The 24,766-nt window shown below is 41.4% G+C and overlaps 1 protein-coding gene across 4 annotated transcripts in view; it reads left to right on the top strand.

Moving 5' to 3' along the window:
• The window catches only part of IGF2BP3 (insulin like growth factor 2 mRNA binding protein 3), a 116,207-nt gene that overhangs the window by 50,432 nt on the left and 41,009 nt on the right, over positions 1 to 24,766 (top strand). For all 4 annotated transcript variants that reach the window (XM_054384804.1, XM_054384803.1, XM_054384802.1 and 1 more), the window contains exons 4-5: positions 22,278 to 22,329; positions 22,422 to 22,485. In XM_054384804.1, coding sequence (XP_054240779.1) covers positions 22,278 to 22,329; positions 22,422 to 22,485 — 116 coding nt within the window. The remainder of the gene's footprint in view (positions 1 to 22,277; positions 22,330 to 22,421; positions 22,486 to 24,766) is intronic.

Genomic DNA, 24,766 nt, shown 5'->3' with positions numbered 1-24,766 from the left:
AGAGTTAGGTGACATACCTGTTCATAACGCTCGCAGTGACTTCTTATCACCTCACTGGGTTAGGGCAGAGGTGGCTTTCAGGCTTTTCAAGTCGTCTATGTTCTTTCTTTATGATGTTGATGCTTTTCTGAGCATTAAGCACTGTTATTCTGCTGGAGAAGTCACACTGCTGTCTTTCGTGTTGGTTAGTGTCACTGTTACTAAAACTACTCCAGATGCAGTCAAGATCTTATTAAAAGACTAATCAGTCACATTAGCCAAAGCTTGTCTATTTTTGTGACTATGCTGTTGTCCCCTTTCTTCCAAAAGAGTGGAACTAGTTAAGCCCATGAAAGCATTTTGTGCTGTCTTTTTTTAACTGATGTGCATCACATGAAGGCTTATATACCTCCCTCAGGTTCCTCAAAATGTCTTCTTTAGACCCATATGGCTTGTTGTGCTAGCAAACGGTTTCCCTGGGGTTGTGCAGGAAACAATTCCTCAAAGCACAGCCCAAGACTGATTTAAGCACAAAGCCTATGTCGGAGCCTGAGCCAGAAAGGCAGCTTACTGTGCTGAGAGTGGGAAGGGGGATGTTTAGAGCTGGGTATGGGACCTGGAGGAAGGGGAGGGGAAGAGAGACTTATTTTAACTAACTCTATGCTTCCTTCCTTCCTTGCTTCCTTTGCCCCCTGCTTTCCCTTTATGGTAAGAACATACAAGAATCTATGCAGCTTTTAAAGAAGTTCCCTTTGCTTTTGGGTAGCAATGATTGTTTTTGCATCAAATCATCCCCAGGGTGCCTGTGACGGGGTGTGGCAGTGGTGTCTGGCTCACACTTGGGCAGGGGTCTCAGCCTGCTGCAGACAAGGGTGGCTGCTGTATGAAGGAGCTGAGTGAGGGCCATACATTCACACAGCAGCCCAAGGAAAGTGGAGATGAGGCAGTCTGGTGGTCATGAAAAATTCAAGGCAATGGACATGTGGTGTGTGTGTATGAGGCAGGGCAGGCTGAGCAACACAGCATCCATGGGCCAGGGCCAGGCTGTGTAAGTGCAGGGAGATGAGAGCAAGCGCTGGTTTTGGCAAGGCTTCCTTTTACTAGGTTTGCTGCACTGGTTGCTGAAGTAGCTGTGGGAATCACATGGTCTACTGCACCACATGGCTGTTCAACCTCCCATTCCCTTGGTGTGGCTGTAGCCCATCTACTGCTCAGCAGATCCACTGCTGAGGTGGAGAACTTCTCCATGCTCCCTCACTTGCCACTCCCTCACAGGTGCCTGCGGACAAACTTGAGACTTCTCACGTATTTCTTCTGTAGTTGATATGACTGTAAGTCTTTTAGTAGTTTCATGGTTGTCATGTTTTGTGGGCTTTGGGAGGGCTCTCGCTCCTTGGCTGTAGATGCCCCCAAAGCCTTTTGTATGTTTCTTCAAGTGATGGCACATGGTGAGCAACCAGTGCTGTTGGGGAAAGACCAGATAGGGCTTAACTGGTGAGAGTGAAGAGCTGTTGTAGGGTCAATGCTGGGAAACAACATTTGCAGAGAGTCTTTTCTGCAGGTACATTTTTGCCTATTCTAAACCGGTTGCCTTTGCAAACAAAATAGCTCTCAATACCTGCACTGTATCCTGCCTTTTACCAACAGTTAGTATTGCACAGAATTCTTTGACACCTACATTCATCAAACTCTTGAGTGAATTTCACTTCAAAATAATCCAAGTTCCTCGAGTAAATGAGTATTTAGTCTCTGTACTTCATCATATTCTATTGCTTTAGACATCAGCTGAGGAGTTTGCAAGCCGCACTTAGTTTCCTTCCCAGCTTGAGCCACTATGAAGTACAAGTTTCACAGCACTAAAAGACAGAAACCAGCCTGTAAAGCAGTCCAAATTAGCAGTTCATTTCTAAATCATGAATAATTCTGAAAATCCTGTTGTGTGAGAGAAAGGTCCCTGTTATGGCATTTTTCATACAGAAACAGCGTATGGCTGGGACAGAGAAAAGAGGAAGAACAACATGACTTGTGGTGCATAAAAAATATTTTGCTGCACTCTTTTCACACCTCATAAGACTTTAAAAGAAACAACACCATTAACAACAAACAAACAAAAAAAAAAAAACCAAACAAACTCAAACCCACAACTAAACAAAACCCCATGAAAACAAAACAAAACTCCCCCAAAAAACCAAACACAAACTCCAAACCCACAACCCACCAACTGAAAAGAAAATCACAAAACCAACAAACACCAACTACCGGTAGACAAGGGCTTCATCTGTTGGAAGCCAACAGGTTGACACCCCTGCTGAATTGGCTGCACAGACACTTTTTAACAGGGCTCACTCAGATGTGGGGCCAGCTGCTCCCTCCAGCCATTTGCCCCATGGTCACTGTCTGCCATATCTTCTGTCTTCAGCCACCACAGGCTTCAGTGGAGCTGTGTAGGGAAAGAATATGAGCAAGAAGTGTGCCCAGGTGCCCAAGAAAGCAAATGGTGTCCTGGCTTGGATTTAGAAATGCTGTGCCCAGCAGGGCTAGGGAGGTGATTGTCCCCTTGTACTCAGCTCTGGTGAAGCCGCATCTTGAGTACTGTGTTCAGTTTTGGGCACCTCAATACAAGAGAGATGTGGAGGTGCTGGAGTGAGTGCAGAGGAGGGCAGTGAAACTGGGAAAGGGACTGGAGAATAAATCTTATGAAGAGCAACGGAAGGAGCTGGGGCTGTTTAGTTTGGAAAAAGGAGAGGAGGCTGAGGGGAGACCTCATTGCTCTCTACAGCTACCTGAAATGATGTTGTGGAGAGGCTGGTGCTGGTCTCCTCTCACAGGTAATTAATGATAGAAAAAGAGGGAATGGCCTCAAGCTGCAATGGGGTAGGTATAGATTGGACATGAGGACAAATTTTTTCTGGAAAAGAGTGGTCAGGCATTGGAATGTGCTGCCCAGCGAGGTGGTTGAGTTGCCAACCCTGGATGTGTTTTAAAGGTTGTTCAGATGTGGTGAACATTGTACAGTAGGGTCCACAGTTGGACTTGGTGATCACGAGGGTCTTTCCCAACCTGAATGTTTCTGTGATTCTGTGAGAGATTGGACTGCTGCCAGTGGAGCTGCAGTCAAGCATCTGGCCCCCACTTCCCTCCTCTCTCCTGGGTACAATGCAGTCTCTCCCTTCTTGCTGCTCATGTGCCTGCTGGCTGAGCTGCTCTGAGAGCCATGGACAAAACGAAGCTCTGCCACCACTACCAGACCACCTCAGCACAGGCAAACATTGCAGGGCAGGAGCTTGTTTTCATGACACTTCACACAGCTGTGCAAGGCTCAACTGCTGTATCTTGTCTCCAGCTTTTGTGGTCTTTGTAGCTTTTTTTGGGGAAGTTATTGTTGTAAACAGGCTTGTGCTTCAGCTGTATGGTTTTGTGCTGGTGTTTCTAATGAGGGCAGAGCACTCCACACTACTACAGTAGTGTGCATTGCAGTCATTATACAGATGGCCCTGACTTCATGTGGTCTGCTTCATACCAGATTTTCAACTGCGTGTTGGTTACTACTTGAGCTGCGTGCGAGTGGTGTTCACGTAGTTGCCTGCATGTCTAAAGGTGTGACACAGAGATTGTTCTTCTTGGTTGAGCCTTGTAGAGAGCAGTTTCCTTTATCCAGCAGCTGACATTTGAAAAAAAAAAAAAAAAAAAAAAGAATCCTGATATACTTCTTTTGAGGCCTTTGGTTTGCTAAAGGAAAAAAAAAAAGGAAGATTGGACCCACTTTTGAGGAATATTTGGAATATTTGTTGTTTCTGCAGAGAAGGGCAGGGGTGCTGAGTTCTTCTGCTGACTTGTTCTGGAGTAAGGAATTTAACTTTTGACATCCAAGCTGGAAAACTATGCATTTATTTTATTCTATTTTTTTTTATCTGACATTTTGGTGGTTTGTAACCACTGTTACAGCACAACTTAAACTTCTGTGTGGGGTAGTTTAGAAGTCCATGCAATAGAGCATTTATTCAGTTTTTATTATTATTATTGGCCAGTATGAAGCTGTGATTGTATTTAAGATGAAAAAAACATAATATTTCATCTTCTCCACACATAATTTACCAGCTGGAATTTTATAATTATGGTTCTAGTTAGGTTTGCAGTTTGGTAACTCCAGAACTTGAACCATTTGTCTTTTCTCTAATGGTTAGAAGATGAGTGTCTAATTGAATGGTTTATGGTGACCAATGCCTGCTCTTTCCTTGTGGCGTAATAAACGAAGGGCAGATACACAGATAGCTTTCTGCCTGGTATCCTCATGACACTTCTTGTGGGGTGGTGGACTGGTGATGTGTACTTAGATACTGCAGTTTAAGCTTTTCTTCCCTCCCCCCGAACTTTCTAAGCAAATTTAGTAACTTATATTTTTTTCAAAGCTGATTAGTTTAAGAATAGGGATTTTTGTAGTCCATGATAGGATCACTCAGTGCATCTCTGTCACGAACATAGGTTATGTTCTGCTGAATTCATGGCAATTCCACAAGTAGTAAGGTGTTCTCATGTTGTCAGTTGCTCTTCTGCAGTGCTGAGTGGTAAGTTTTTTTGTTGTAATTTTTTTTTATGGTCAGTTCCCATTGCTATCTTAGTAGCCTTAAAAAAAGGGGGGCAAAATGTAATTTAAATGCTCAAAATTAAGCTGACTTCCAAACACTAATCCAAGCCTTCACTATCCTTTCCTGTTCTACAGCTGTGATAAGCTCCATGTAACCACATCTGGAGTTTTGTTGGCCCTTTTTCATCAAATCACTATGTGCCCACTTGATTTTTCTTCTGTAATTCTTCTTATCTCCTTTTAGAACACCACAAAATAGATTTCAGAAAAGGGGAAGAAAATGCCTAACTTCTTAAAACATTGTTTTTTTTCCCTTACATATTTTGTATTTTCACTGCAAGTGTGTTTACACAGCTGTCTATGTTCACATACATGTCTGCCCCCCAAGTATGTGAACTGTGTAATAGATGGATGATAATGTTTTATGCCTGTGCACTCACACAGATTCATATTAACAAATCATGTTTTACATCCCAGTTTCTGTCTTGTAATGCTGTATAACTTGCACTTCATTGTTGGCTTAAACTGGGAATGAAACTAAGGATCTTGTGAACACCTTTAGTACTGTTTCTAAAGCAATAGAGAATGACGAAGTGCAGACTCTAAACATTGACTTCCTAAAGTATCTTGCATGATTTTATAGTGAAATTTACTCAGGGATTTGATGTGTATAAGTTTGTTCTACACCATTCACTGATGTGGAGACGAGTTTTGGCAGATATTTTCCCAGTGCAGAGTGGAGTGGCTGTAGATATTTCCCATCACACTACCACTTGTCTCAGTTAGTTCTGTTACATCAGTCTCTTTAGCCTGATGATTCTATGGAGTCCTCCATTTTGCTCTGTGTTCTTTGTAAGAAGTATGTGGACTGCTTTAAGGACATATCCAGCAGGGGAAATAAATCTCGGCTAAAACATGACCTCCAGGGAAGACCTGAGGTCATTAAGTCTTTGCATTGTTTTGTGTGAAGATGGAAGTTTCCAAGTGCAAAAAATGTTTTAGTATCTGTTGTAGACAAATGAAAAAGTGAAATTCTTCAAGTATAAAATCTGCAATGGTATGGGAAGAATATCTCTAGTGATGAGTGTCTTCAAGTCAGCTGTACTTAATCTTCCGTGGTACAGATTCAGACACTGGCTTGAAATTACTAAGGTGTAGCTGATTGGACCTTATGCTCCATAAAATTACTTGTTTAGGCCTTGAATAGCTCTGGTGGTGGTGACCTATGTGGGTGGCTGTTTTTAAAATCTGTTAGGGACATAAGTTAAACCCAGCTTCAGTCAAGGATCTATTTAATTCGTGAGATGAGTCTTGGTTCTGAAACCAGGCAGCTGTGGCTGTCATGGAACATGATCTTCCAGTTGCTGTCTTACTGTTGTATGAACACTTATGGTTGGACTGAGTGGACTTTGGCAGACACAGAAGGTAGTTAAAAGCTCTTGAACTTTAAGTCAGTGCTCTTTGTATGCAACTTCCAATGTGTTTGTATTGATATTGTCCTCTTTGAAGTAGTGGGGAAATGGGGAAAGACTGCAGGTGCGGGGATAAGGGTACACATGTGCAGGGTGTGTACATGTACAAAGTACAGGGGTCAGGTCTCTCAGTACAGGGTTTCTGTGTCTCATGGTAAGATGCACATGAAGCCTGACGCTCATGGGGCTACTGTACATCTGTTTCTAAATTAGTCATTCTTGGTGTTTCTACTGTGGTGTAAAACTTCTCAGTAGACCTACTCTCAACTGCTGATGTGAGTTCTAGTCATGCTGCTTCTCCTTTGGCTAACTTGACCTGTAGTTATCAAATAGTTTAAACCTGCAATGAGATCCTGAATTCACAGAACCATAGCACTGCTGAGGTTGGAAGAGACCTTTGAGATCATCAGGTCCAGCTTCTCACCTGGAAGCTTGCAATCCTATCACTACTGCTAAGCTGCTACCACTAAACAGTGTCCCACAGTACCACATCTACATGCCTTTTAAATATCTCCAGGAATGGTGATGCCACATTCCCCCCACCCCAGACAGCCTTTTCCAATGCTTGATAGCCCTTCCTGTGAAGAGATTTTTGTCCTACCAGTCTGAGATGTCACTTTTTAAAGGAGCCAATCACAAGTGACGTGAACATTATTCATCTTATGGTAATGCTACAGAATTCTTTAAGATGTGTGCTGTGCACACATCCCACAACCTATATTTTTATGCCTGAAGCAGCTTCTCATATCAGCTTGTTCTTCTATGCTCTGTGTGCTGCTATCCTGCAAGTGGGATGGCTATGAATGAATATGTATAGTATGTTGTGTGTATGCATGCACATGTTCACAGAAATAGGTAAAAGGCATTTAAACTTTTTTTTGTTCAGAAGTAGCAATCAGCTGAATGTATTAAAACACAAGAAGCTGTAATCCACATCTGTAGCAGTGCTAGAGAAGACCTATGTAGGGGTGTAGAGAGAAAGGGGCGACTGGGCTGCATTTCTGAGCAAGTCTTTTTAAATCACCCCGAGCACGGGTTTGCTAAGATTTTTCTGTCAGCTGCAGAAATCAACTTCAGTGTTTTGCTAAGAGGCTTCTAGAAGAATGTTCTAACATTGTTAATATACCAACTATATTTGTACTTGTGAGGCTCTTCCATTTTTGTTCTCACACAGTACAACTGGAGGTGAGCAAACTACTATCTTCGTATTCTTCTGATTAAAGCCTGTGATGAAAACCCAGCTGAAGGCATTGTTACCTACACCTTAACGTGAAGCAGATGAGACAGTGTAATGCTTATTTGTTGTCTTTTTTTTTCAAATTGAGGACTGATTTATTCATGTAACATGTAGTGACAGATCTAGTCAAAGCGAAGATAAATCAAACTTCCTTTCTCCAGATGTGAGCAGAGATCTCTTGAGTTATTGTTTCCCGATTTCTTGTTTGAAGGTATAAAAATACCAGAAGCACTGAAGCTTTTAGCAGTAGTTTTAGTGCAGCCAAAACAGTGAGGAACATCATCTCATGCAGTCAGTATTGTTCAGAGACTTAAGTTGTCTCAGTGACATGTGAGAGTTTATTCATTCCTTTTCTGGCTAGATATGGGGCAAAGAAGTGACTTCTTGAATTAACTTGGCTTTTTTTACTTGAAAAAGGGTGGAGCGTGAGGGGAGGGATTGATTTTTGTGACACATATCCTCCCTTCTCCACATCCTCCCAAGCTCACTGCTACCTTTGGGCTGCTTGGTATTACTTGTTGTGGATGAGTACTGAGGAAAAACCTTGTGCTTAAGGTTTAGGTAAGACTCATGGAAGGAAAACAAACAAACCATAAACAAACAGTACAGTCAGCATTGAGGTAAAATCAAAGGGATGATTGCCAGAGTGGAGCAGTTGGTCCATCAGTCACCAGAAGGCTGTTCTTTTTTCCATCTAGAAATAGGTTGCTGCTGGTTTTGTGTCCATCTCTGTGATGATCCTTTTGAAAGGGGCAAGAATAACAGGGGAAACTGAAAATAAAATATTTTTGCCTCTGAGTACACAAAAATGAACATAAAATGAGCCCTTTTAATAAGTTAACCTCAGAAGACTCCAACTGTGTATCTAAATGGCTGCCGGAAAAAGGAAGGTCCAAGCATATTTTTAAATGTTAAGCTTGTCTGTGATAATGCCTGGTGTGCACTTCAAGAGCTGCTCTGTGATAGCCACTGCTGATCCAGCTTAGGGGATGCCCTGCACTCTACCAGTGGAAGACAATACAAGGAATGTAGCTTGGTCTCCTTGTCATCATCTCTTTGCTTTTTCAGGGAGTTAACCTTGGGGCAATCTCTTTATCATATTGGAAAGCTTGAGAGCCTTTATTAAACATAAAGAGGACACACCCTTTGCATGTTGTAATGTGCAGAGGCTTTTGTTCCTGGGAATGTCTGGGCTATTTTCCCCCCTCTGCTTCTAGGAAAAACTAATATCATCATCAAAATATAAACTGTCTGCCTCTTCCTTGTGAAAGCTCACCCTCACGGATAAGGTTACTTCCCACATGCCGGTTGGGGGTAACAGCAGATAACTTGGAGCCTGCAGCTAAGATGAGCATGTTAGAGTGTCTGTTTGCAAATCAAATATCGGCCTGGCATGGCTTGCCCTGGCAGCAGAGCTGTGTGCACACTAAAATTAAAGGGGAGGCTGGAAAGAGAGATATTCCTCATGTTCTGGGCTGGTCTCATTGGTTCAGCAGCATGTGCCATTACTGTGCTGCTGGCATGGTAGGCAGCACAACTACAGTAGCACATTGTGTGCTGTTGGGTAAGAGCTCAACAATGAGGGACTGGAAAAGACCACTTTCCATAGAGAGGTTTTTAGAAGGCTGAATGCTACCAAAATCATTTTACAAAGCTGTATAATCTGAAAAGCAACTGAAGTGCCTGCCCTTGATTTGCTGCCAGACCTCATAGGGGTATTGCTTTCCACAGGCTGCTGCAGCATACTCAGCCATGTTACCCCATCCCATAATTTTTTTCCCCCCCTATGCTATAGCTGAGCTTAATATTTATGCTAGTTTGAAAGTTAAGCATTCTCTTGGGGAAGCAGAGGGAAAAGTGATTTTATTGTTGCTATGTGGAAGAATGGCCAAATGCTTGCATGTATTTTTGGGGGGCTGATACAGAGAGTTTAGACTTCAAATTCTAGCAAAGGGTGTTCAGGTTTCTAACTCAGTCTCTGGGGCTGGCAGCAGTTCTTCTAGTGTTGTCGTCCCTGCTGCCAAGGACGTTGTGGTATCCTGGAGGGGACAATATGGCAGCCTCTTAATTTGAACCTCTCAAATCAATTTACGGTTGAAGAGCTTGTAAAAATGTTGGTAAAGGTTTCCAAAGCAGTGGGACTTCTTGTAAAATAAAAAAAGCATGTGGAAATACAATGTTCTCAGCTTCTCCTACTGCCTTGTGATTAGGAGCAGCAGGTCTATAGTAAGGTGGTGTCTGTAGTGCTTCCAGAAGGTGTGCTGAAGCAAATTCCTGCTCTTCATATGCAGTGTCCATGTTTTATTTAGAGCTACTTGACAGAGTCTCACTGCTTGTTGGGAAGCTAACTTTCACAGGGGGAGAGGGTGGTTGGGGCTTTTTGGTTGGTTTGTTTGTTTTCTTGGCATTTAAAATATTTTTGTCTCCTGGGATGTGCTGCTGTGTGCATGTTGTCATTATTCATAATTTCAGACTGTCTTTACAGTAGGACACGTGCGAAGGGTCCACCTTTATTTGGTCAACTGTTGTCCAAAGAGCATCTTGCCTTATTGCACCCTGCCTTATTGGAGAGTCTTTTCTGTCATGTTTTTTCTCCTTTTGAGTATCTGGGTGATGAAATCACGCTGTCAGTGTTTCATCATCTTGTATGTGGCTGCCTTCTCCCTGGGATTGAGTGCTGATGTGTATGTGTGATGGCATGCAGTTATATGAGAGTGTATATTAGTTCATTTCTGATGCTTTTGCTTGCCTCCATCTTTCTCATTTATGTTTGTCCTACATTCTCTTATATACGGAAGATGCTCCTGTGTTGTCACTGACCTGGGATCCTGAACTTCTTATCTGCTCCTTTCTCTAACCTAGGTGTGATGCAGCTTGTCCCCAAACTCAGCAGGCAAATAACCAAGATTTCTTAGTTCCTCTTACACCACCACCTCTTTCTTCTCATGTCACTGAAGTACTCTTTCCCTCTGTGCCTAAAAATCTAGTTCCCCTTCTGTTGGGCTGAGTATTTTGCTATGAATCAGTGAAAAATCAGAATGAAGCATACATTTGTACAGGCATGTGCTGGGGATTTACACTCCCACTTCCCTTATTTTAAATAGTGCTGGCTTTTTAAATGTCAAAAAATTTAAATGTTGAGCTTTTAAGGAGAATGAGCTGTTTTGACAAGAGGAGGTAGTTTATTGTGTAGTAAATGTGATACTGGTAAATGGCATAGAGCTTCTGTGCCCTGCAGTATTATTCACCTTTACTCTTAATTTATTACTAACAGAGATGGTTTTGATTCATGTTCAGGGGAATACTGCTGTAGAGTTCAAGTACTTTCAGCAGAGAATAGCTTGAGGGAGCTACTTGCAGAGCAGCCTAAAACAGGACTGGAGCCACTTATTCAAAAACTTGCAGTGCCTGTTTCAAAGCATAAGAAAAGTTGCATAGAAATGGAGTGTCCAGACTTCTGGAAAACAACAGTTTTTGGGGGTTGTTTTGGCTTGTTGTGTTTTTAAAAAGTGTGTATCAGTCTAGTGGCTGGTGTTGCCAAACTGCACGGATGCTTGCATGAAGGTAGCTTTTGCAAAGGACTGCTCTTGTGCCTGGTTTTAGCTGCGAAAGCCTGATGTCTTGGACAGAGCTGATTATTCAGTTGAAATGAAAACTTGGTTATAAAATACAAGCATGGATTTAGGTCTGAACTTTCCTGTGGGGCCATTAGAGCCAGTAAGAGTAGAGAAGACCTCTGCTGTGTTATGTTTGATTTCTTGTTCTCTTTGCGTGTTGGACCTGAGCAAGAGCAGGCAATTTTAACTGCTCCAAGCAACAATTCTCTTGAGAACAGCAAACAACCCAGAACTGTATATCACCCACGTTAGTTGTTAATCCCTTTTTCCTCTATGAATCCCAGTGCTTGTGATGAATAAGGGTATTTCAGTTCTCAGGTCTGATTTATTTAGAGTATTAATTACCACAAAAGCAGTGTCAGGTTGTAAACTTGCATCTCTCCCTTTGTAAGGAGGGGAAACATACTAATGCTATTAATACTGAGGCAGTACAATCAACTTTGGAGATGAAGAGCTTGCTGGTGACTGAATGCATCCTGCAAGACTGAACAGAAAACTCTTCCGTGTCATTGTGGAAGACTCTGAATGCAAGTAAACTGAAGCAGAGATCACTCCCGAGTCACATTTTGCATAGATAACTCATTTAACTATGCCTGTTCTCCTTGAATTGCTGCAGTTGTCTTGCCATTCTCTTGCTCCTTCAAAATGGACACTTCAATTTGTAGTCTGCAAGATGTCAGCTAGCACTCAGCATTCACACTCTTGATTTGTTTTGTTTGGGTGTATATAGGTCAAATGGTATTAGCATAATGCATCTCTTGCAACCTTAGTTTCTAATTTAGATGATCACATTCAGAAATTTGTGGTTTTTTGTGAACCTTACCTTTCAGATCAGTGCATGAGTTGGCCAAAAGGCTGAGAGACTTGAGAAGCTCATTGATCTCGATGGGTGTATGTTTCAGTTTCATGGTTATCTCTAACTTTTAGGGGGGTGTTGGTTTGTTTTGGAGTGATTTAAGTATGTGTGCTTTTATGACTATCTGAATGATTAAACAGCTGCTGGTTACTGTGTTTTACCAGAGAAATTTTCTGCACTCAGAAATCTTGCCACAGGATGTTAGGGGTTGGAAGGGACCTCTGAAGATCAAGTCCAGCCCCCCTGCCAGAGCAGGACCATAGAAGCTAGCACAGCTAGCATCCAGATGGGTCTTGAAAGTCTCCAGAGAAGGTGACTCCACCACCTCTGGGCAGCCTGTTCCAGTGCTCTGTGACCCTCACAGTGAAGAAGTTCCTCTTCGTGTTGAGGTGGAATCTTCTGATTCCCCTTTGCCCCAAGGTCCCTATGTCTGCAGCTTGAAGGTTTTGCCAGCACTAAATTGCTGTTGGTTTCAAAGCTCTTATTTCTGTGTTAGCACTGTAGAGGTCTTTACTGTAGATTTTAAAAAATTCTGAATCTGGAGTTCCAAGTAATTAAAATACTTGAGGGTGATGTTCTTGCTCCATTGAGATGTTTCCTTCTTCAAGTTTGCAATTCTTATTTTTGCCTGACCCCAGACTTGAATGTTCTGATTCCTGCTCCAACCTCCTCTGCTTTCAGTGCCCACCTCTTGCAGCAGGGAGTTGATAAAGGCTGTCACTCTTTCCTCTCCCTGAATGCAGCCTTGCAAACAGGAGAGGTGGGTTAAGAAAAACTTACCTTCTCCCACTCTTGGGAGGACTTCAGCAGCAGTTTCAGGTGCAACTGTTACAACTACTCAAGTGACTGAGCTGCCCCCTCTGTTAAGAGACTGAGACTGACAATTTCCATTCAAGTACAGGAATTTTACTATGCTGGCAAAAGAGCCAGGGAGGTGAGTGAGGTAGGTGACATGCCTTGACTACTTGAGAGAGTTTTGTGCAAGAGTAGCCAGTAACCCTTCTGTAAGTCTCTGCAAATGCAGGTTAACAATTCCTTCCCTTTAGCAGTCTCTTATTTCAGAGGCTCATGGTTTAGAGGCTAAGCCTTTCACATCTGGTCCACAGCAGTGCTGTCCCCTAGTAAGACTGCTGGGAAGCTTAAGGCATGACATCCACAGACAGAACCACAGAATCAGCCGGGCTGCAAGAGATCTCCAAGATCATCAAGTCCAACTGATCACCCAACTGCATCTAATCAATTAGACCATGGCATTAAGTGCCCCACGCAGTTTCTCCTTAAACACCTTCAGGGACGCTGACCCCACCACCTCCCTTGGCAGCCCATTCCAATGGACAATCACTCTTTAAAAAGGGGATTCTTGTAAATATAACTCATGTAAAATGCTTCAACCTTTTTATAGTTTTTCCTAGTTATCAAGAGATGTAAAGATATTCATGAAGTGGTTGTTAAGGACTTATCTTTTTTCCTGAAAGCTTGTCATCTTGAGTCTTGAGCACAATAGAGGGAACATCTCAGATGTGATCTCCATCTGAGTTCTAATATACTTGATTTTTATCTGCACTAATCTGTGAACTAAATTCTTTACACAGGATTTTTTCACTATGATTCCATCTATCATTTTAGATAGTTACAGGAAGTTCCTAGAGGAAATGCTTAGTGTTAAAATCTGAGACAATCTTTCCAGGAAAGTTTTGCCTGGTGTCGAGCACTGACTTGGCTCTGTTTCTATTATGTTGCAGCATACCTGTACCAGAAGGAATATTTATCTTAAGTGTAGCCTCTTCATGAGATTATCCCTGTGCTCTTGTTGAGAGATTTCCTGGAACCTGTAATTATTGATCAGTTCCAAAAGAGGATTCAAATATTGATTTTCAGTTTGACAGATCTCTGTTGCAGTTGCAGGTTTCCAACTCTAGCTTTTTTTTTCCTATTTTTTTCTTCCTGGTAAATGAACTATTATTATGCTGAAACTAAAAATATCAGGTTAGCACCAGCCTTGTAGTAATGAAGTGACAAGTAGACTTTTTAATAGGTATAGAAAATAGCTTTCAAAAGTGCCTTTTTCACACACGTGCACACAGAAAAGAGTAAAATGTATAGGAGGAATACAATTTACCTTGGTAAATCTTCCAATTAAAACCCCACATTTTCCATAATGATATGGAGTTAAGGAAATTGAAGACTGAAAGGTTGAGGGTGGGGGAAGCAAAAATGTAGCTGTTTCCTTTTTGGTTTGCATGGCATTGAACAGGACATTGTAGCTTGCACTGTGGGGCTGAGCAGCAGTCTTTGTGACAGAGACCATTGCTGGATGCCTCTGCGGGAAGGTGTCGAAACTGTCAATAAAGAACCAATTGTATTTTTAATGTAGCGCTGTGAATAAAGCAGAGAAATCATCCTTTATCCCACTGCATTTTCTAAACATTCTTTTAAAATTTGCTGGCTCCTTTGCTTTTGTGTAGTCTATCATTTAATCAAAGCTGGGCGATGGATGCTCACTGGATAGTAATGCTTTTATAGCTTGCTTTTTTTTTTTTTTGGTGTTTTTCTCCCCCCTTCCCTTTGGCAAACTGCAAATGAGACTGTGGAAGTAGTGGAGAGTGTTTCCACTTAAACTGGCCGCCTCGATGCGAGAGGAGGCAGATGAACACGAGCTAGTGTTTCTGTTGCTTCCCACTACGTTTCACAACACCCATCTGCCAGCCCAGCATGTGATCCTTCTCTCATGCCGAGCCGCAGAAATGTCCTGGTAGCCCGTCTGCCTGGGGAGGAGGAGGAGGAGGGGGCCCCAGCAGTGCTCACAAGGAGATCCTGGGAACAGGGATTAGCTGTGTTCAACAGCAGTTGCTGCCTCTAAGGGCCAATTTGCATGACAGGGCGTTTTAATTTTCTGGAAATCAGGGCCGGTACCGAATCAGGAGTCCTAACCTGGTTCACAAACTCTGACATTATCTGAAACAGCTCTTGAAGCCACATCTTGAGTGTGAAGAGAGGGGAGACTAATGATGTATTTTGGTACATATTGTGGGGTGCTTAATTGCATTCAGATAATGTTGCATAAATACTTATTTCTCTGTGTTTTCAAACTTGTTTTCATTTAATTTAGATGAAGGGTGAGTAGGAGCTGCCAATTTGGCCATCTCTACATGATTCGTTATTTCATAATACCTGTATCATATTCCCTCTCACTCCTTTCCAAACTGAATTATCCTGCTCCCTTTAATCTCTTTGTGAAGGAGGCCACCCATGCATTTAATAAGGGTTTTTTTTTCCTTTCTCTAAACATCTCAAGAACTTCCCTCCCCCCCAACCTCAGAAACCATTTAATGTCATTTGTCAGCCTCGATCCTATGATCTTTTCTTTTTTGCATCCCATACCTCCGTAGTGTAATGCACACTAATCTCTTCTTCCCTGTCACACATGCAGGAGGCTATTTCCACCGTAGAGTGCAATGTGGGAACACAAAAGCACTGAAGGACTTGGACTCCTTCATTCAGTACCTGGACTAGCTTTTCAATTTTTTTCAATTTCTTCTGTTTTCAGAGTTTAATTGATGTTCTCTCAGTGAATGTTTGGGTCATATGTCTTTTTTTATTTAAAGAAGGAGGAAGTTCTGATGATGGTCTTCATCTGTACCACGTTGCTTATACTTGTTGCAGTCCTCTTAATTTTTTTCTTCAGAATCTCACCTTGTACCTGTATGTTATGCTAATTATACTTTAGGTGATTCTTGACTTTAAGAATCTTGATTTAAGGCAGATTCTTTCAGATGTTGTTGAACATGATATGATTTTTTAAGCATTTATTCCTTTTTCTGTTACCTTTTAATGTACATAGTGGGGGTGTGTGTATGTGGCAATTGAAATGGTCCAGCAGTGTTATCTGGAAATACCTCTAAACACATATGATATGTGGAGTTGGTTACAATATCAAGTCATGGTTGCATGTCATGCTCTATGACCTATTTTCAGTTGCTTTATCTTTCGCTTAATTAAGTTGTAGTCCACATCATCTCTTACCTCCTTATTTTTAATTTGGGCATTTCAGATGTTCCATAATGGGCAAGGTGAATAGGGACCTAGTGTTTGCTCTTAGCACTGTAGGAGAGGGACACTGGCTGGAGCCACAGCATGGCTTTGATGTCAGCTAACAAGTCCAGTGTGTGCACTGAAAGGTGTCTTTGACTGTAAGGGCTGTGCCTTAGTTACTGCACACTTCAATCTGCAGCAAGTCAAGGACTTTCAGGAAGACTCCTTTGTTTAGGGAAATTGAATGCTGCCATGGCAAGTTGAATTCTGTACCTTCTAGTCTGCTGCCAGGCACAATATTCAAGAAGAAGTTGCCACCAATTGCTATCAGTGTGCCTTGTCTTCACTTTGTCTCGTGATGAGTTGCAGGTGTCTTCTGCAGACATGCTCTTCTCTTTGCCACCGAAAGTGGCTTTGAAGCTGTGCTTTAAATGTGCTGGTCTGATGAGCCCTGTGGAAAATCAAGCCCTTGGTGTCCTATTTGGTCACTCAATTAGTAGTTTCTCTTGACGATTTTGGCTTTGTTCTCTGTGGTTCAGCTTTACATTCTTAAAACCTTGGTAATGCCACCTAAACAGAATGGTATTATAGGGTAAACTTATTAATAGTTTTGAACATTTGGATATAACTGCAAGTTCCCAGGAGAAGAATTCACTCCAGGGTTTGTATGGGATGTGGTAAATAAGCTGAAGTTATTGTTTTCAGGCCCTGCCTTCTGGTGTGTGCAAACAATGACTTCAGCAGCTTCCAGACTTATTTTTCTGATTCTTCCAGACTATGGTCATGGTTTCATGAGACAGTAAGCTGGGTATTGGAGAGCCTACAAGATGAAAAACACCATCACCACATGCTGCCATGTGTTGAGCCATTTCAAAGTGGCTTTGCCTCTTCACAAGACTTTGGAGGGATAACTGTCCTGGCAGAGCATCTTCTGGTTTGGGTGCTCCATGTCCATGCTGCTCTGCCTTTACAAGGGACCAATACGCTCTGACCTTAATGGTGGAAATGTCGTAAGTTGTGATACTTGGCTTATGGCTGGTAGCAGTGGTCCAGATAGGCTGCTCAGGCTGGAGGTGTGCTGGGCAACCTGGAGACAAGTTCACCACCCATGCCTTTGTGCAGATGAGGTGATATGATCCAATTACACCTTCAACAAATGGCTGCTTCCTCAGGTATTTATCATAGGCTGCTTCATATTTAATGAACTGAATGTCAGGAGGACAGGGCCGGTCTTTTTCAGTGGTACCTAGTGAAAGGACAAGAAGTAACAGGCATAAGCCTGAACATAGAAAGTTCCTTCTAAACTTCAAAGGTGGTGGAGTACTGGAGCAGGCTGCCTGGAGAGGTGGTGGAGTCTCAGTTTCTGGACTCATTCAAAACCTGCCTGGATGCCATTCTGTGCAACCTGCTCTAAGTAAACCTACTCTAGCAGGGGGATTGGACTAGATGATTTCCAGAGGTGCCTTCCAACCCGTATCATTCTGGATTTCTTTTTTGGTTTTGTTTGTTTGTTTTTTCTTGTAAAGCTATGCTATCTGGCCCCCTTGTTAGGGATGTATTTTTTTTTTTTACCAGAAAAAAGATTAAGCCAAACTAGGAAAGTACTTTTGAAGAGCCTTTTCCTTCCCCCTCCCCCCCCCCCCCATGATCAGTCATTAGCAGCTAGTGGAACTGAGAGCAATGCTGGCTCTGCTGAGGTCCTATTTCCACATATTGAAGTCACAAAATGCCATCTCAGCTCATGCTGTGCTGCAAATTTTGGCACACCTGGGCCAGGTGAGGGTCATACCAGGCTAGCTGTAATGCATTAATAAAATTAATCAAAATTTGTTTTGTCCTGTGGGCTTACATATACCAGAGATAAGAGTGCATATGGCATTAGTTGTTTAGTTGGGCTTGATGTCAGGAGTGATATCAGCATTGCTCTGCACTTCTACCTCTTTCCTTATTTGGATTTTCTGTTTTCTACCACTACACCTCTCCTCTTTTAAATTAAAAAGCCACTTGCACTAACAACTTTACCTCTTTTTACTCATTGTTGCTTGACTTACCCCCCACCAGTGGAAATACTCTTTGCAGCTGAAAATTTCCATGTGGTCTTTTATTGAATGGTTTTAATCCTCCTGTCCCCCCCTTTTTTTTGCCTCTCTTATTTTTGATTTCAGTTGTGTTGTACAGTTTTAACTCCCAACCAACATATCATGGAAGCAAGTGTGGTGATCTAATGGATTTGCTCTATATGAGTGATGAAAATAACCTCAAGTTCTACAGCATCACTGAAGTTCCCATCACTATGTGATGTGTGAGAGAAACAATATGGATAACTGTGCTTATGGACCAGATGTCTTGAGATTAATTTGCTTATGACACAGGGAAGAAATTCTATAGCACCATAAGAGTTATATGAAATAGTTCTGAAAGTGCAGCAAACACAGCTCTGGTTTGTTCAAAGGTGCTACTTCTAAATCTGTGAAATCTGCATGAGAACTGGGATATTTTTAAGTGTGCTTTGAGTTCTTGGCTCTACTGAGGGGCAACGTTTCCTTGTTTCTTTTTCCCTTGTAAAGCAGCCTCGATCTGTGGGGCTTGGTGTAGGGTAATGCTGTTTATAATGAAGTCAGAATTGGCTTTTAGAGTCTGATGAATGAAAGTCCACAGTATAAGACTGCAGCTTTTTGTGAGAGAGACATCTGTGCTACAACAAGAGCAGGAGACCCAATTTAGACAACTGCTAGAAGGAAAGCTCAAGAAAAGGAAAGACTTTTTTTTTTTTTTCCACTCTAGCTTAGATTAAATATTTGTACAAATAAACTTTTCTTTTCAGCTGCTCATCAGAATTGCTGCTGCACCACCAACTTGGCTTTGAATTTTGTTCTGATTGCCCAACAAGGCTGTACACGAAGAGTGTTACGGAAGAGCAGCTTAAACAAAACATGTTTGTTTTGCAGCAGAATTAGAGGCTTTGGGATGGAGGAAAAAAAATTGGGGAGAGGGAAAAGACAGTGTGAAGAGAAATATGAACAGATGAGGGATGCCAGTAGAAACTGGCTGATGCAGTGAATACAAGTGAAGCAAGCAACACGCAGGAGTTCTGTGTTTTGAAAGTGAGTTGCGGTAGAGAATCTGGCTTTGAATACAGTCGCAATGATTTCTTCCAACTGGATTAGCTGGTTCAGTTAGAAGTGTACTCACCCATGAAACTTGCTGCTCACACTCACACGCACCCTAACTGCTGCTGAAACTTCTGCTAGTGCGCTTTATATACAAAAGGCTACCCCTGCAGTATAGATCACTCCTAAAACCTTGCTTCATGAGACCAATTGTGATCAAAGTAGAAGTGTCGTCAGAGAGCAAGTGTCTTTGACCGAAGAGGATTGCTTCCCATTTCAGTTAAACCAATCCTTTGATGAAACTTCTCATCAATCTGTTTGGTAAAGCAACTCTTAAGAATATGGGACTCAAAGCAGTTGGATTGAAGCCCAGAGGGACACCATCTTTGCCTGAAACAGCTCAGAAAAGGGTTAAGAAGAGCAGCCTAAGTGGAGAACTCCTGGTGAAGAGGGGTGAGATGCTGAGTGTGCCATCCTGGGCTGCTCCTGTTTAACAGAAAACTTTTGGTTCTTAGGCTTCTTGGAGCAGATGCAAGGCTAGCATGTTGAGAGGCTTTGATGGCTGATCAGAAACATGCTGAAAGTAGTAGTTTTTAGACAAAATGTAGTATCTTTAAAAAGCTGTGTGGATTCAGCTTCAAAGCATTTTTTCTTTTCCTTGTTGAAGCTGCTGACTTGAATAATGTGGGTCTTAATGTAAAGGTATGCCTAGCCCAGAATAGGAATTTAATATGGGAATAGCTTACAATATAACAATTGATTATTATCCAGCAAAGTCTTGTGGTATCTCTGGCACTACAGCTTTGGCCTTTTTCTGTATGATAAAGGATGAAAATGAGGTTTTTGTGATTTTTGAGGTGATGCAGCTTTGAGGCAGAGTGGGCATGAGCTCGTGGTCTGCACAGTTCAAAGGTAATGAATTTGTGTTAAAGACATTAGCTTATGTTGCTGCCTGGTCTGCTGTGTAATAGGACACGGTGGTTGACATACTATAGGGACAAAGGAATTGCTTTATCAAACTAATTAACTCTTCAGTATCCCGTTGCAGCTAAACATCTCAGAATGAATCTCTAAGCCAGGAACTTGCTTTGCTTGTTGCAAAACCCTGATTCCATCTCAGATTCTTTTCACCCGAGGATTTCAGCAGAGGGACAATTACTAGTCTGTGGAAGAAGGCTTTCCTCTTAATTTCATGAGGTGACTCCTGGCCAGTATGGAGCCATGGCCACAGACCTGCAAGACCTCACAGCTCCCACTTGTCTGTGCAAACCTCTCAACTGTCTTAAAAGGATTTTTCTATAGACTTTTAATTTGTTTTAATCCCCTGAAGCATCTCTACTCAGTAAAATGTTATGGGATCACAGGATGTTAGGGGTTGGAAGGGACTTCTGGAGACTGAGTCCAACCCCTCTGCCAGAGCAGGACCATAGAATCTAGCGCAGGTCACACAGGAACACATCCAGACAGGTCTTGAAAGTCTCCAGAGAAGAAGATTCTACAACCTCCCTGGGCAGCCTCTTCCAGTGCTCCGTGACTCTTACAGTAAAGAGGTTCCTTCTCATGTTGAGGTGGAACTTCCTGTGCTTTAGTTCATATCCACTGCCCCTTGTCCTATCACAAGGCACAACTGCAAAGAGGCTGTCTTAAGGAAATGCCAGCAAATTTAGGAAAAGTCAGAGTAAAATTTTCCTTAGTTTTAAATTGTCAGGTCTGAGGAGTGGCAGAAAAATTATTTTTAGGGGATTGAAAAATCGCTCTGAGATTAGGCTAATCTCTACTTGCAGGAGGAGAGGACAGTTATCAACTTGTCTGTGTAAACAAAACAGTTGCCAAGAAATCTTACTAGACCCTTCAAAAGGAGGATGGGGAAATTTTGCAGTTAGAAGCAGTAATGCATTGCTCAAACTTGGTGAGCAGTTCATTGCCTTTTAAATACCTGGTTTGAAACGTCTGTGTGCAATTGCAGTTTTAGAAGGTGATGAGGACTGGCAATTCTATACTGATGTAAGTTGTTGTTAGGTTTGGGCATACAAACTACATTTTATCTTAAAAATATCTTTTATATTGCAGTAAAAGTATAGGGTGTGTTAATAATTTTACATTTTTAATCTCATGAGGCTGTAGTCCCTGAATTTTGCAGTTTCAGGGATTGAGGTTTTGTGCACGCTCAATTGCTGGTTATAGCAAGTGAAAGCATACAGCAATGGGAAGCTGCACAGATGTTGTTATGCCTACTGCTGTCCTCATGTCCTGTTTCCTTGCCTCCTTCCTTTCCCCAAAGGGTTATGTCCATCCCATCCCGTTGTTGCCCCCGTTTCCTTCCCTACAGACATTTTGCCTCAAGAGACTAAATGAAGAATGGCACTTTGGTCACACAAGAGGTTGCAAGCTTACTTTTCAATTTCTTGGTGCAAATTGTGAGCCTTTCCAGAATCATTTTAGTTCTTGAGACAAAACATTAGGATGCAATAAACCACAACTTGTGATCTGTGTTATTCGCTGCCACAGTCACCGTCCTCTGAAGAAACAGGAAGAGAATAAAGCGTATGCCATGTGAATTTTAGAACTGATTCACTGATTCAACTGCTGGTACTTTGATGTTTTGATATTCTGACACCTTGATTTTCCTGAAAGTCTCTGTGTTTCTCATGGCTTCTTCATCCTCCATTTGACTAGAATAAAACAAATTGTGCCAAAAAAAAAATTTACTTCTTTCAGATTTCTTTTGCCCTTTGTCATGTCCTTTTAAAAATCTGTTCCTCCCTGGCTTTATACCAAATGACGAATTAATTGTGACTTTCAAATGATTGTGAGAATACAATGTACAAGTGCTTCCTATGGAATGGGTCTTTGGGAAAACTGTCAAAATAATTGTGGAACAGCTCTTAATGCGCTGGTTATTCCAGTTAACTTCTCAAGGTAGACAAACCCCCATGAAGTAATATACATTTTCCTGTATGACCTCTGTGTATTAGGAAGGAGAAATAAACTGTGACAATGTAACAGATAAGTGCTTGCGATACACTGAAAGATTTTTATTTCAGGTTTGTTCTACTCTAAAATTGTTCCTGCTTTTGCTTTAGCCCACTCTGGGAGCAGGTGACTTGAAGGTTTATTTTCGAAGTTTGGGACTTGCAGTGCAGTGTGACTTCTTGGAGCTGTATGCTGTATTTTTCACATTCATGGAGGTTTTAAAAGCAGATTTTTCTGATGGGAGAAAGCAAATAAGCAACGCATGTGTGTTCTTCCAAAGATAGTGAACGTTTCTTCCTTATTAGAATGGATGTCTCGACTGTTCTATGTTCTGATGAAATAATTTCAAATTTTAGTGGTTTCACAGACGTTTGTTAATCAATGTTGAAACTGAAATGTGTAATTTCTTTTGACAGGTGTTGGACAGTTTGTTAGCTCAGTATGGAACAGTGGAAAACTGTGAGCAAGGTATGGCTTTACTCTCAAATGCCTTTTAAATTTGTAGTGGGAAGAGAGTGCACACTGAACTTAACCTCTTTTCATTGTGTTTTCCTCTCTAGTGAACACTGACACCGAGACTGCAGTTGTAAATGTAACATATGGCAATAAGGACCAGGCTAGACAGTAAGTATCTTTCTTACTTGTTGCTGTTGTCTAACTTGCATTTTGGAATTCATTCCTGTGATTTTGTGTTTTAATGCAATTTCATTTCTGACTATATAAGCTACAGTTTCTTGGTCTTACCTTACTTAAAGCTTGTGTGCTTTAATTCAGTTTTCTGGGGTTTGTCATAAACTTTCCCAGAACTTTGATTAAAAAAAAAAAATAGTAGCTTTGAGAATGTGGGTAACATTCTTTCACTGGAGAGAGCTGAGTTAAAAGTTAGTGATTTGCCAGTGGCAGAATTGGAATTACTGATTCATTTGTAGCTGTTTTTTAAAAAAGGTTTGTGGCACCCTTTTGTAACATTGGTTGCTCTGTGCTTGTCATTCATCTCCTCTGTTTCTGTTCGCTTGCTATTATTTTGCTGTAATTGTATCTATTTTTTATTAAATTAGAAAAGTTAATGCTGCTTCCAAAGACACAAAAGATAGTAATCTGAATGCATAAAATAATTTATTTGGACTTTTTGATTTTTAAGCTGTGTATATTTATGCTTACTTAAGAGATGAGTAATTTAACTTTTCATCTAGGTATTAAAAATTAAAAATATAGTGCTTTACTCTCTTAATAGTTGTGTGTATTTTTACTTTAAGCATCCATATTATGTGTTGTATTATAGGTTTAATTTTGCTGTTCTACCACAGGTATAAAAAAGACTTGTGTGTTCTATAGTTTTTAATACAGTAACAAATATTTTCCCCTCCTCTTTCTAGCTGTAGTAGACTGAACAAAACCAAACTCATGGGGTAGCCTACAAGCATCTTTTATTTTAACTTTGAAATTTCTGCCACCTTGTGGCTAACTACAATCAGCAGTTAATATTCAGAGAATGCTTATGGAGTGCATTAATTCAAAATTACAAGTGAAACAATATTTGTACATATAATTAACTAATTATGCCTTCTGTGTAACTTGAATACAACACATGTATTTAATCTTTCAAAGCATTAGGTTGCTTGTTAGAGTATTCTAAACAAGTTTGATGGGAAATTTGTGTTGGTGGCATCTCCTGTGTACACTGGAGCTGAAGGAAACGATGTTTTTCTTGAATTCACTACCTGTAGGTTTCTTAAAACCTGCATCATTCAGTAAATTCCTCTGCAGGGCCTTTTGTGTGTGCTTTTTTTTTTTTTAATTCTGTTGCACAGTAATTCAGAACTAAAAATTCAACCTTTTTCTTAAAAGGTTTAAGGTGCCATGTTAAAAATTACTGCTGAACATGCCACTTTGTTCTTTGAAAGTGTAAGCAGAAGGTATCTAATATGGCATGGAAAGAAGCATTGCACATCATTTTGAGCTGCCTGTCATCTGTGGTGTGGGTTCTTGGATTTGTGTACTCCCTTCTGTGGTTGAAAACATCAGCATACAATTTCTTCTCCTTCAGACTGGATTTGTTAAATGATAAGGTGTGATGGTTTGAAACAGTCTTTTTAATTTTTCCTTGCAAAGTTCAGAACAGAGAAAGTGAAAGAATGTAAATAAGTCACTATTGGGTGTAAGAAAGCAAAATACTGATTGTTCTAAACACTTCCATTGGATAGATAGAAATGTTTAAGAACTATTACCCAAAACAAAGTAGGCACTCTGCACATTCTGCGTTCGGCAGTGGGGGCAGTTGCTGGGCTGTCTGGCTGCTGTTTCTTCTTCTCTTCTGGCTGAAGATAACACGTACTGACCTTGGCAGCTAAGTTAACAACTTTCTGCTTAACTAACTCTGCTTTCTGTCCAGGGGGGTCTGGGGGGAAGCTCCTGGGAGAGAGAGAGGCCCCTTTGGGAGGGTCCCCTTGGGGGGAAGCGAAGGGGGATCGGTTGTGCTTTTTCTGTTGATTGTATATATTTGTGAATGTTGTGAATTTTGTATATTTGTACATATTCATTGCATTTCATCGTAGATTTTAGACTCTGCTTGTAAATACAGCTTTTCATTTGCTTCCAGACTGGGCTAGCCTGGTTATTGTCGGGGGGGTGGAGGGGGCGGGGAATTTCAGCTCACACGGACACATAAGGTTAAACCTGAGGAAATGCTGAGATGTCCAGACTGTATAGAAGCATCTGACACGAAATTTTGTTTTGCGTGAGAAATCATATGGCAATAACTGAAAAACCAGGAGTCTGAAGCAGGTGAATTAGCATCCAGCGTGAATGTTGCTGGTGGAGCTGAAGCAATGGAAACTGAATGACGACACAACTTGGTTGTCTTAAACAAGTAGAACAAAGGGAGGAGCCTTTGTTTGCTTTCATG

This window comes from Indicator indicator, chromosome 11, assembly GCF_027791375.1.
Source record: "Indicator indicator isolate 239-I01 chromosome 11, UM_Iind_1.1, whole genome shotgun sequence".
Taxonomy (NCBI): Eukaryota; Metazoa; Chordata; class Aves; order Piciformes; family Indicatoridae; genus Indicator; species Indicator indicator.
Note: the sequence above shows the minus strand (reverse complement) of the source record. Positions and strands in the feature narration are given on the sequence as shown.